The sequence below is a fragment of the Rattus norvegicus genome, chromosome 10 (assembly GCF_021556685.1).
Source record: "Rattus norvegicus strain SHRSP/BbbUtx chromosome 10, alternate assembly SHRSP_T2T, whole genome shotgun sequence".
NCBI lineage: Eukaryota > Metazoa > Chordata > Mammalia > Rodentia > Muridae > Rattus > Rattus norvegicus.
The window spans coordinates 45,032,745-45,045,322 of NC_141543.1; the positions used below are offsets into that span (position 1 = coordinate 45,032,745).

The 12,578-nt window shown below is 50.0% G+C and overlaps 2 protein-coding genes and 1 pseudogene across 8 annotated transcripts in view; 2 read left to right on the forward strand and 1 right to left on the reverse strand.

Annotated features, from left to right (window-relative positions):
• Rapgef6 (Rap guanine nucleotide exchange factor 6) overlaps window positions 1–2,344 on the forward strand; it is a 449,393-nt gene extending 447,049 nt beyond the window's left edge. The window contains exon 25 of the transcript XR_015630532.1: window positions 2,292–2,344. The gene's annotated coding sequence lies outside the window, so the exon portion shown is untranslated. The remainder of the gene's footprint in view (window positions 1–2,291) is intronic.
• Window positions 936–12,578, reverse strand: part of Anxa6 (annexin A6) — a 55,110-nt gene continuing 43,467 nt past the window's right edge. For 3 of the 6 annotated variants that reach the window (XM_087574572.1, XM_087574576.1, XM_087574575.1), the window contains 5 exons: window positions 8,661–8,754; window positions 7,610–7,705; window positions 5,868–5,926; window positions 4,284–4,406; window positions 1,088–1,492 (listed from right to left, as the gene is read on the reverse strand). In XM_087574572.1, the coding sequence (XP_087430698.1) occupies window positions 1,433–1,492; window positions 4,284–4,406; window positions 5,868–5,926; window positions 7,610–7,705; window positions 8,661–8,754 (432 nt within the window). In that variant the 3' untranslated portion in view covers window positions 1,088–1,432. 6 annotated transcript variants of the gene reach the window in all.
• LOC100362400 (60S ribosomal protein L13-like) lies at window positions 3,031–3,764 on the forward strand (annotated as a pseudogene). Its single transcript, XR_015631627.1, has one exon. The product of XR_015631627.1 is annotated as a 60S ribosomal protein L13-like (transcript).

Below are 12,578 nucleotides of genomic sequence, written 5' to 3' on the forward strand. Positions count from 1 at the left end.
AAAATCTCAGATCCAATTGCAGAGCAATACAAACAGGAAGTCCAAGTACAGTTTGTGGGAGTTGGTGGTCCGTGCCAGCAGTCTACCACTCAGGGGCAGGGGCAGGGGCAGAGGCAGAGGCAGAGGCAGAGGCAGAGGCAGAGGGCAGAGGGCAGAGGGCAGAGGGCAGAGGCAGAGGGCAGAGGCAGAGGGCAGAGGCAGAGGCAGAGGCAGAGGCAGAGGCAGAGGCAGAGGCAGAGGCAGAACCTGGGGAACCTGAGCCACAGGGAGGCTAGGACTTCCCAGGCTTGAGGCAGGTTCCCTAGAAGAGGAGGTGGTGAAGACAGAACTCACTCACAAGCAGGTGAAACACTTGGCCTTAAAGGGAAATTTAGGTGACACACAGTCGGAGTTCTGCACGGAACCGGGAACTCATTGATTTAGCCTGGCTGGCCAGTGAGCCCCATAGGTCCTCCGGCCTCCATCTTCCCAGCGCTGGGATCATAAATACATAGTTTTTTGGTTTTGTATGTTTGCTCTCACATAGGATCTTGTCACAGATCCCTGCCTGGCCCGAACTCAGTATATAGACCAAGCTGGCCTTGAACTCACAGAGATCTGCTTGCTTCCCTCTCTCCTTAGTCTGGGATTAAAGGTGCGTGCCACCATGACTGGCCTGTATGGGTTCTGGAGATTGAGTTCAGGTCCTCATGCTTTTACAGAACTTGCTTAAGTGAACTATCTCCCTACCCCTGTTTCTTCTCTTTCAAAAGAACAAAAAAGTTTCAAGGGGTTGAGCTGCCCACTCAGTCTAGAAGGCCAGTGTTAGAAGGGAAGCCAAGCTATTTTTTGGTGTCTTGTTTTTGTAGATAACAAAACTGGGTATAAGGAAGGGATGGGCCCAAGGTCTGAGGCCAAGGATGTCATAGATACAAAACGAAACCTGGACGTGGAAATTCCGAGCTCGGTACTTTTATCAGATTGAATGGTGACGGCCGGGGAGATCACCTCTCTATCAAATTAATTCATCATCTCCGCTATCCCAGAATGCATGCCTGGCACCAGGTACCACAGCCCACCCTCCAAAGCATACACGTCACTCACTTCGTAGACAGAGGTTTGGTGTGTTTAGAGATGTGACAAAGCTTAAATCAGGCAGGGATTGTGTGGAGGGATCTAAGCTAGGGTGGGCGGAGGAGGAGGCAGACGGGGAGCAGGGTTGAATGCATATATGGCTGTGGTTCACCAGCCACTTAGCCATGAGCAGGAGGGATAACAGAAGGGACCGCCTGGGACCCTCAATGGCAAGAGAGCACCCCAGCCGGATCACAGTCCAACTCCACCCCTCACTTCTTCCTTAGTCTCTGAAGCTGGAGCAATGGCTTGGTCAGGTCACGGTGGCTGGTGCGGTTGGCCACTGCATGGCAGGGGGGACCCTCCAAGGCCATGAGTTTTAGTCTTCTCCACCACAGAGCGCCAGCAAAGCCTTCATGAAGTCTCCAGAGGTGTCACCCTGGCAAGGCAGAGAGAAGGCAGAGTGAGAAAATAGTAATTCTGCTCTAAGCATCCCAGCCTAGTAGCCATCAGCCTAGACGTGACACTCAGCATCTCAGTCGCCAACAAACACAGCTGCTGTATCAAGGCCAGAGAGAGCTCTCCAGATGCCTGTGACCCCCAGGACCCTGCTGAGCTGCGAGGCACCAGTGCCTCCCTTCCTTTTGGGAGCAGTGTGGACCCCATCTACCATCCCAGCTCCTCAGGTTCAGCCAGCCCTGCAGCTTCCCACAGAAGGACGGGAGACCTCCGTCTTGCCCTAGGAAGTCAGGCTTTTTTCTCGGCCCTTGGTGTCCACTGTTATATGGCCATTGCCAGGGAGAGAGCCACTGAAGCAAGGCCCAGACCAGCTGCAAAGCTAACAAGCATGACTTACTCTGACACAAGAGCCTGTCTGTAGTCAACCGGGAAGCGAGACTCTCTCCAGAGGGGCGTATCCCCATTTAGAAGGAGCTTCTCTGACTTATGATGTTTTTTGGTTTTGGAGACAAGGTCTCACGTAGCCCAGGTTGGCCTCCAACTCACTAATTAGTCATGGTGACATCGACTGACCTCTACTTTTGTGACCTGATTACTTGGAAAATTCTGAGCTGGGAATATAGCCCAGTGGTCATGTGCTCACTTAGGACATATGAAGCTATAGTTTCAACTCAGAGTTCTACATAAAAGAACAAACAGGAACTTGAAGAGGGGCTAGGGATTGGGCTGAGATATGGCTCCGTGGTTAAGAGCACTGACTGGTTGGGGATTTAGCTCAGTGGTAGAGCGCTTGCCTAGCAAGCGCAAGGCCCTGGGTTCGGTCCCAGCTCCGAAAAAAAGAAAAAAGAAGAAAAATAAATAAATAAATAAATAAATAAATAAATAAATAAATAAATAAATAAATAAAAGAAAGACAGGGTTTTTCTATGTAGCCTGGCTATCCTGGAACTCACTCTGTAGCCTAGGCTGGCTTCAAACCGTCTCTGCCCCCAAAGTGCTTAGACTATAGGCATGTTCCATCAGCACCCAGCTAAATAAGAACTTTCTAAAGAAGCATTGGTGTTACAGCTCCGTGGTAGAGTGTCAACTTAGCATGCTGTTTCAGTCTCCACTACCAATAAGTGAAAAAATAAATATTGAATTGTGTTCTTTAAAAAGATCAGTTTTGTGCTGTGCAAACTAAATAGTATGGTTGGTACCACAGTTAGTGCTGGTGACCTGTTAGCCCCTCACCAGCCTGGAGACTTATAATTTAGAAAATAAATTTAGAAAAAAGTAAAAGCCGGGGGCTGGAGAGATGGCTCGGCAGTGAAGAATGATGGTTATTACTGCAGAAGATCTACCTGGGTTCGATTAACAGAACTCAGAACCATCACACCAAGGTAGCAGGGGATCTGACTCCCTCCTCTGGCCTTCACAGGCACCAGACATGCACATGGTACACTGACATACATAGGTGTAAGAAAGCAAGACAACCACATACATAAAATGAAAATAAAAAGTAAAAACCATCTTTTCCTTTCCGCTCGGCCGTTCTCCTGTACAGGAGGCAGCCATGGCGCCCAGCCGGAATGGCATGATCCTGAAGCCCCACTTTCACAAGGACTGGCAGCAGCGAGTGGACACGTGGTTCAACCAGCCGGCCCGCAAGATCCGCAGACGCAAGGCCCGGCAGGCGAAAGCGCGCCGCATCGCCCCTCGCCCCGCGTCCGGTCCCATCAGGCCCATCGTGAGGTGCCCTACAGTTAGATACCACACCAAGGTCCGGGCTGGCAGGGGCTTCAGCCTGGAGGAGCTCAGGGTGGCTGGTATCCACAAGAAAATGGCACGCACCATCGGCATCTCCGTGGACCCAAGGAGGCGAAACAAATCCACGGAGTCACTGCAGGCCAACGTGCAGCGCCTGAAGGAGTACCGCTCCAAGCTCATACTTTTCCCCAGGAAGCCTTCTGCTCCGAAGAAGGGAGACAGTTCTGCTGAAGAACTTAAATTGGCCACGCAGCTAACAGGACCTGTGATGCCCATCCGGAATGTGTACAAAAAGGAGAAGGCCAGAGCCATCACGGAAGAGGAGAAGAACTTTAAGGCTTTCGCCAGCCTTCGCATGGCCTGAGCCAATGCCCGGCTCTTCGGCATCCGAGCAAAGAGGGCGAAAGAAGCCGCAGAGCAAGACATTGAGAAGAAGAAGTAATGCGCGGCTGGAGAGTTGTAATAAATTTTCCATAAAGCAAAAAAAAAAAAAAAAGTAAAAACCAGGCAATCGCTTTAAAATAAGGAACTGGGAGGGGCTGCGTGCTGGTGGCACACGGCTTTAATCCCAGCACTCAGGAGGCACAGGCAGTTTAAGGCCAGTCTGATCTGTGGAGTGAGTTAAACAGAGAAATCCTGTCCTGGAAAATCAAAAACCAAACACCAAACAAACAAACAACACCCCCCCCCCAAAAAAAAAAACCAACCAATAAACAACCACAACAACCAAAACCCAGAAATGAGGTGGCTCAGCAGTGAAGAGCGCTGGCCGTTCTCTCAGAGGACCCAGGTTCAGTTCCCAGCACCCACATGGCAGCTCACAACTCCCTGTAACTCCAGTGCTGGGGCATCTATTCCCTTCTGAACTCGGTGGGGACCAGGCACGCACCAGACATTCATGTAGGCAAACACGTAAATACGTAAAATAAAAGGCATTTCCATAGAACCAACGAGGCAGGCCTCCTCCCTTTACTCGGCATGACCAGATGATCCGAGAGCCCACCGAGCCGCCCCTTCCTTACTTCAATGGCTTGGTGTAGAGACTTGTCATATTTCTCAATGAATTCCCTCCGGATGTTGAGCAGGTCTATCTCACTCCGGGACACCATCACCCTGGTGAGGGTCTTCTCATCCGTGCCGGCACCCTGGTAGAGCCACGAAGGAGAGATGCATGGAGCAGGGATGAAAGGCAGAGCTGGGTCATGCTACGGCCGATGTCGACCTTCCTGTCTTTTCTGCCCTCTCAGGCCAGGCGGCACTGTCGTCCGGTGTCAAGCCACACCCCCGTGTACTGAGGACTGGGCAGACACAGATGACTGTGTGGGCTGAGCAGGCCCTGCTAAACCTCACATCCAGGTGGCACCTCAGAATGTAACCCGGGAACGGAGTTTTTGCCTTGTGGTTTGGATGATGTAGCCTCCCTCCCATATTCATGCATTGAAGGCTTGGCCCCCAGTGCAGTGTTCCGAGCTAGAGATTTGGGAAGGCAGAGCTTAAGGTTTCTGACGTCCTCGATGGGCCGGCGCATTGATGGATATACAGTCTGATGACATGGCTCGGAAATGGTAAAGGCGAAAGCCTAGCTGGGGGGAGTGAGGTGGAGCGTCTGAGGATATACTCTGTCCCTCACCCCCTCTTCTCTCTGTTCAGGCAATCTGGAAGCAAGCGGCGTGTTCTGCCATGCCCACACTGCCACGGCATTCTGCATCACCCACGGGCTCAAGAAATGGATTGGGAGGCCATGAACTGAAGGCTCTAAAAACCATGAGCCTCTTTTCCTCTTTTAGGTTGATTTTTTTTTCCCATCCCAGATATTGTACCACAGAGATGGAAAGCTAATTGCCATGCCATTGTAATGAGTTAAAATGAGTGTTGGATTGGGGCCCTCAACCTGCCGGTGGCTCAAAGGGGCGCAGGGACACAGACACACATGTGAACACAGAGGCAGAGACTGGAGCGGTGCAGCCAAACCCAAGACATATGAGGGGTTTCTGGCAGCCTCCGGGAGGCAGGAGAGGGACGGCAGGGCTGGGATGGGAAGGAGCCAGCCTTGCCAGCACCTTGCTTTTAGAACCATGAGAGACTGTGTTCTTGTCATTCAGTCTGTGGAAACTTGTCCAGGGCCCTCTCTCCTCTCCCTCCAGCTCTGCCACTTATTGGGTGTGTAGACACGGGCCAAGTTTAACTGTCCTATACCACTCTTTGTCCTTCTGTGAAGTAAGGGGGTTACCATGGGCCTGTAGAACTGCCATGGGTCATCTGTGGTCAGATAGGTGGACACAAGGCTCAGGGCTTGGTACATTGTGAGTTCTCAAGCAGCTGGGTGGATCATTCACTGATAGAGGGATCTACCTGTGCAGAGTATCTTGTGTATCGACATCTCTGTTTGCCCCCACCAGACGCCAACATCTATACTCTTTTAAGTTTTGGCAACTGGAAATCTGTTGGTTATCACAAATCACTCTTGGTTGAGAAAGACTATGTTTGGGCCAAAAGCAGTAAACACAGTGGGGGTAAAGAGCAGCCTGAGGTCCTCGTCTGGGGGCGCACATCTGTGCCTGTAGGTTTGGGGAAGCCAGCGCTTGTGAGCAGGTCGGGTGCCTTACCTTCATGGACTTGTACAGTTTGTCAGCAAAGAAGAGAGGCTTGTTCTTGACACTCTGAACTGTAGGGGAGAGGAGAGAGAGACAGGGCATCTGGTCAGAGGCGGTGTGCTCAATCCCTGGGCAGGGCTTTCGCTACTCAACCTTCCAATCTACTGGGTCTGAGGGTCATTGTTAACCTTTTACGCTTGGCAGTGCCACATTATGCCTCCTCCACAAAGCCCCTTCCTTTTCTCCTCCCTCTGTCCACCTCTCTTTCTGTCACGAGCTGGATCTCTCCTGCAAGGAAGGAGCTTGCAGCTGACTGAGGGCAGCAGAATATTTAACTGGGATGTAAGTCCTAACAGATGCCAGATGCAGGGCTGACAATTTTGAGTGCATTAAGAGCATGTTGAGAGCATGTGAGAAGATGGCTAAACTTTAGGGTCTGGAGAGATAGCTCAGTGGTTAAAAGCATTTATTGCTCTTCTGGAGGATCCAAGCTGGGTTCCCAGAACTTACTTTGGGCCACCTACAACTGCCTATAGCTCCAATTCCAGGGGACGTAACTCTTTCCTCTGGATTTTACAGGTTCCCAGGCACACACACAAGCACACACAGAAAAACAAAGCAAACCAAGAAAACCCAAAAACAGACTCCACTATAGAGATTCAGATTCTAGAGTCATTCTGAGTGGGGTGTGGCATGTGTGAGGATGTAACAACTTCTGTGCCACTTGACGACTGGGTAGAAAAGCCAGTTTTCATGTCCCACTGCAGATATGCAGAAGCTGATGCAGGTTTTGTGTTCTGCCCAGGGACAGTTCCTACTCAGCTCTCCCCTGCTTCCAATCACCATGGTGTCCCTGGCATCACCGTAGGTGGTAAAGAGCTATTGTAGGCAACTCTTCCATTTATCTAATCTAAAACACTGTTCCTCCGAGTTTTTAGAATTCCTGAGATTCAACATGCATTTTGCAGTCGATAGAGAATCTGAAAGCCTTCTATCGCCTCCTGCTGGTAAGATTGGGTATAGACAATGCAACAATATGCTTAGCTATGTATGCATCCCTATTTACACAGGGAGAACCCAGGCCCAAAAGGGAAAGAGATCTTTCCAAAATCAAGACCTCCAGGTGGTGAGGTAGCTTAGCAGGCTAAGGTAGTTGACCTAAGGACCTGAGTTCAATTCCCAAGATCCACGCAGTGGAGAGAACCAACTCTCTAAAGTTTTCTTCTGACTTCTACGTGCGTGATATGGTATGCACATGCCTGCACACATGTATTTATGTGTACATGCACAACATAAATAATACAATGTAACAAAATAATTAAAAATAAAGAGATCTAAGGAGGTAGCTCAGCGACCGGCTGTGGTATGGGAGAACATGATGAAGCTATGTCTGGTGCATACATGCAGGGTGAACCCTGGGAATGAACTCGTCTTGCATGCTAGGTATACATGTCCCATGTGTGTGCATATACAGTGTGTCTCATGTGTGGTATATATGTATGCAAGCACACTGCAGAGCACTGCCCTTCTCTGTGTCCTGGTCCTATCCCTGGGGTTCCCACCTTGGCTCCATAGCCTTGAAGGTGTCCTCAGGCTGTTCCCCACAATCACACCTTGGCAGGGGAGGCGATCTGAGGTAGCATTTAGTTCCCAGTGACAGCAGCAGACGGTGCTGCTAAAGCCACATTCCTTTAGTGAACCTGCCCACATTCCCGGCAGTGCCCCAGCCCCTACCCCTGGTGCCTGCCAATTACCGATGGCCACAAATGCGTCCTTGACGTCCCCAGACATCTCCTTCTTGATGACATGCTCTATGTCATAGTTGGTTTTCTTGATGAACTCCTGGAAGACTGGCCAAGAGAATTGAGGGAGAGGTGAACTACAGTTGTGGGGGAGGGGGGTGGTCACCTGACCTACCCCATGAACCAGCCACAGTACATGCTGGGCACTGGGTAAGGCTCAGGTGACAGGCAGGTTCTGACCTTAGGGCTGCCATAAGACTTGGAGCCAAGTAGGCCACACCAGTGCCTCCAGGTCTGGCCAGTCACCCCAGCCCTTGGCAAGTTCTATTACCCCAGGCTGACGTATAAAAGGAAATGCTCAGATCACCCAGGGAGGCCTTGCTGTCTGGGTTCCCTCTTATTCCCTGACAGACTGGGATGCAGCTTACTATACGACATCAAAGTGACTCCTAGGAGGCTCCGTATGCTCTGCACAGACTGAATACTTTATGTTTATTGTGGGTTTTGTATCCCAGCAACCATGTGAGGTACAACTAAACTTCCAATCCTTAGATAAGGGGATGGGGCAGAGAGTCAGTCACCCGCTCAGCCACACAGCTGATAGGTAAGGGACTGGAATCTAGACAATCCAGTGTTTAGCATCCAAATATTGAAAAGTACTGAGCAGGTACACATGAGACTACAAAGTCTCAGAGGGAGGGGACTTCAGGATTGGCACTGCACACCGCTGTGGTAGCCTGCCCTGCACCACCTCACCCACCTGCTTTGTTCTAAAGGGTCATGACAGCACGCCTAAGAATCCTTAACACTGCATGCTTATGAGGTGACATTGGCTAGTCATTCCTTATCCTAGCTAGGTGTGCCATCTGCTTTGGTAAGGAAGGGAAGAGAGTTGGCTGAGGACAGGCCAGAGCTCTGGAGTCCCCTAACACTCTCCCACTGGAGTGAAGAGAAGGAATTACACACTTGACTGATCTGCTTTTCATGGAAGGTTGAGAGGCTCGGGTCATATTTGGGGCTCCCACTGCCATACTAGAAGGGGTAGGGGGTTCAGCAGGCTCACCTCTGCGCAGGTGGGGATAGCTACGGGTGCACAGGACGGTCATGAATCGAGTCTCCAAGGAGGTTTTGTCTCCACTGGGTGTGTCTGCTATTTCCTGCAGAGCCCAGTTAGGGTAGGGTTTAGGGGGAGACACAAGATGGCCATAGTTAGTACTTATTGTCTCTGCCGAGGCTCACACAGCCAGGTTGGGGTGAGGTCAGCCACCCAAGGGGACTGAGGTTGATCCTTCTCCCCTCAGCCCTAGAGCACAGTGGTCATCCCTTTTCCCTTGGGACCCAGGGACAGTACTGGAGCTCAGCAGAGAATCCCTCTGGGGAGTATGGACATGTGTGTGAACAAGCAAAAACATCCAAGCCAGTTTTCTCCGGTTTCAAGGGCAAACACATTTACTCTACCGCCTAAAGGTTTCCAAATGATCTCCTAGCCAGCTATGATCCTATTTAAATTCTCTCTAAGAAGCTCACTTTGGGTTTAAAAATAAAGTTAAAATGAGTCGCTTTAAAGGCAGCAACCGTAGCTGGTAATTATATAGCATAAATCGGGGTAGAGGGGATGAATGGCTAAAGCTTAGGAAACACTTATTTGCCCCTGCCTGCCCCTTCTGAGACAGAGTCTCTCTCATGTTGTTCAGGCTGGCCTCAAACTCCCTATGAATGCCGAGGATGACCTTGAACTCCTGATCTTCCTGCCTCTACTTGCCAAGTGCTGGGGTTATAATCATGCACTACCACATCTGCCCATCCCCCCTTTAACTAACACGGTCCTTAAAAGGCCCTGAAGGGGAGAGAGAGAAGCTGTGAGGAAGCCCCCAATCACTGCCCAATCCTGCCCCACTCAGCCCGGCCCAAGCACAGCAAGACTTGACTCAGAAGCTGTTACTTCCCTGTGAAGAACAGAACACTCACCAAGATCTCAGCAGCCACCTGAGAGCGGGGAGGGGACAGAGGAGGGAGAGAAGGGGAGGCAAGAGTCAGAGCCCAGAGTGATTGGCCAGAGGACCCTGGAGCCCCAAGGTCTGGCTCAGATCAGCAGAGGTCCCAAGAGACCCCAGGGTCACAATGAAGGACTGGGAGGGATATCACCTTTTTCTAACCTCTGGGCTAGAATTCAGAGTGGAAGATAGGCCTGAAAATAATTTATTTTAAAATGTGGCTTTCCCCAGAGAGGTAATGACAACACCCTTCATACTCAGTAACCGAGGGTAGCCTGCAGGCCCTGTTTTGTCTGACATTTGGAAGAAGGAAAGCCGCCCCCCTGCTTCCCACACTAGCCTATGGACTTGCAGTAAGGGGACAGGGACAGACATGGATTCTCTGTAAAGAGTCAGCAGGACTCTGTCTCTTCAGCTCCTCAGGTCACAGACAGAAAAGGACAGCTGAGGCCTGGCCGGGGGCGGGGGGTGGGTGGGTGGGTGGGGTGGGGGCAGGGGGGTGGGTGGGGTGGGGGCGGGTGGGGTGGGCAGTTACAGGCACACAGCAGAGGTGGGACTGTAAGCATTCTCTTTAAGAACAGTCAGGGCACAGTCCCCACTCCAAAAAAAAAAAAAGAAAAAGAAAAAAAAAAAAAAAAAAAAAAAAAAAAAAAAAAAAAAAAAACAGCCAGGGCAGTGAACACTGTTGCCAGGACTTTTTTTTTTTTTTTTTTTTTTTTTTTTCTTTTTTTTTCGGAGCTGGGGACCGAACCCAGGGCCTTGCACTTGCTAGGCAAGTGCTCTACCACTGAGCTAAATCCCCAACCCCTGTTTCCAGGACTTTTGTGAGCCAGTTGCTCTGACCCAAAATGTCTGGGAATAAATTCAGCTAGTCCATGTGTACCTCAGTTTCCCCCCCAGCAGCCCGCCAGACATTATATTCCCCTGCATAGACCAAGATCCTAGAGTATATGTGTGTATGCATGTATGTATGTATGTATTTATTTTTTTTCTTTTTTCTTTTTTTCGGAGCTGGGGACTGAACCCAGGGCCTTGTGCTTGCTAGGCAAGCGCTCTACCACTGAGCTAAATTCCCAACCCTGTATTTATTTTTTGAGACAGGGTCTCACTATGGTCATCCTGGCTGTCCTGGAACTCACTATACAGACCAGGCTGGCCTTAAACTCAGAGACCTGTCTGCCTCCGCCTCCCAAGTGCTGGGATTACAGGTGTACACCACCACACCTGGCTTCCTTTTCTCTTTGGAGACAAGGCTTCACCAAGTAGCAGACCAGGTAGGCCTTAAATGCACAGCAATCCTCTTGCCTCAGCCTTTTGAGTTCTGAGATTACAGAACGTGCCACTATGCCCAAGGTCCTACGAAGCTTTAGAAAAGATCGAGGGTGTTGGAAAGATGGTTCAGTAGACAAAAGTAGGCACTGCTCTGTCAGTGGACTGGAGTGTGGCTCTCAGCACCCAGAAGGCTCACAATTGCCCATTATTCCAGCTCCAGGGATGAGATGCCCTCTTCTGGCTTCTGCCGGTACTGCACTCATGTGCACAGAATCACACACATTAAAAAAAATTGACCAATACTGGGATGGTGGGAAAGACCCTGAATCATAAAATCAAGCCTGTCTATATAATTTATGTAAGTACACATGGGCACATGTGTTGTATATAGCACTGCTTCCTTTATCTCCTAGTCACCAGGAGGTTCATAAACAGGCAATGTGGCTCTCCAGTGCCTACCTCCGAAGAGCGTGAGCCTGAGGCCAGAGCTAGACAGCTCCTTTACCCACCCTGGAGCTTTACAGTCATAGTCGCCATTGTAGAAATACTTTATTTCATTTTTATTTAAATGTCAAATAACAATGATCCCTGTTACAATGCTTACGGGTCCAGGCTTTAAATGATCTCAACCACCTAGTTGAATCATGGCAGCGTTGTGCTAAGTGAAGTAAGTCAGCTATAAGCAGACAAGCCCCTAACGAGATGTTTACAGAGGGGGCAACTTCAGAGACAGAAAGCAGGCTAGTGCCTGTTATGGGTTAGAGGGAGAGGAAATGAGAGTCACTAATTCACGGGCTCAGGGTTTCAGTTCTGTCTGGGGGGGTTGGGTAGTGATGGCTGTGCAATGTGGAGGTATACGGTGCCGTTAAAGTGTATACTGAAGAGTGGTTAATGCGGGCTGGGGAGATAGCTCAGTTGGCAAAAAGCACTTGCCATAAAACCTGCTGAGTTTGATCCCCAGAGCTCAGGCAGTGGTGCAGACCTGTGTAACCCCAGCATTTCTACCACAGCAGTGCACACCTGTGTAACCCCAGCATTTCTACCACAGCAATGCACACCTGTGTAACCCCAGCATTCCTACCGCAGTGAGAGCTGGAGAAAGCTTGCAAGCCCAGTTGCAGCGCTGAGTCAGAAACAGGAGAGACCCTGCCTTACTAAGGTGGAAGGATAGAACTGACTCCTGACAGTTCCCTCTGACCCTCACCTATCACCCCTCCCTCCCTCTTCTTTTCTTTCAGTAGAGCCTTTGACAGAGCCCTGAAACTCACTATGCAAACTAGGTTGACCTTGAACTTGCATGGAATCTTTTGCTTCTCTGCCTCTGCTGGGATCACAGGCATGGTTTACTTTGCCAAGTTTAGTTTTTGACTGCTATAAACTGTCTGTCTTTCTGTCTACCTACCTATATTCACATTCATATATACACACCAAACTATATATATATCTCAATTTGAATATATACAAATATTAGGTGATTACTACCAAGGGTAGATTTTTTTTAACTCTCTATTTCCTAAAGTTTCCATGAAAGAATACATGTTACTTTTGAGACAAAAACTTGATAGTTGCCAGAAAACCAGCTGTATCAGGATCTGCTACTGAGTCTCTGTCAGTGCAGGGCTATGGTCCCTCCAGTCCCTCCACCCTGGTTCTCTCTCTCTCCTTCCCTTGCAAAGCAGTTGCTGGGCCAGGACCGCCACTGCTCCACGAGCATC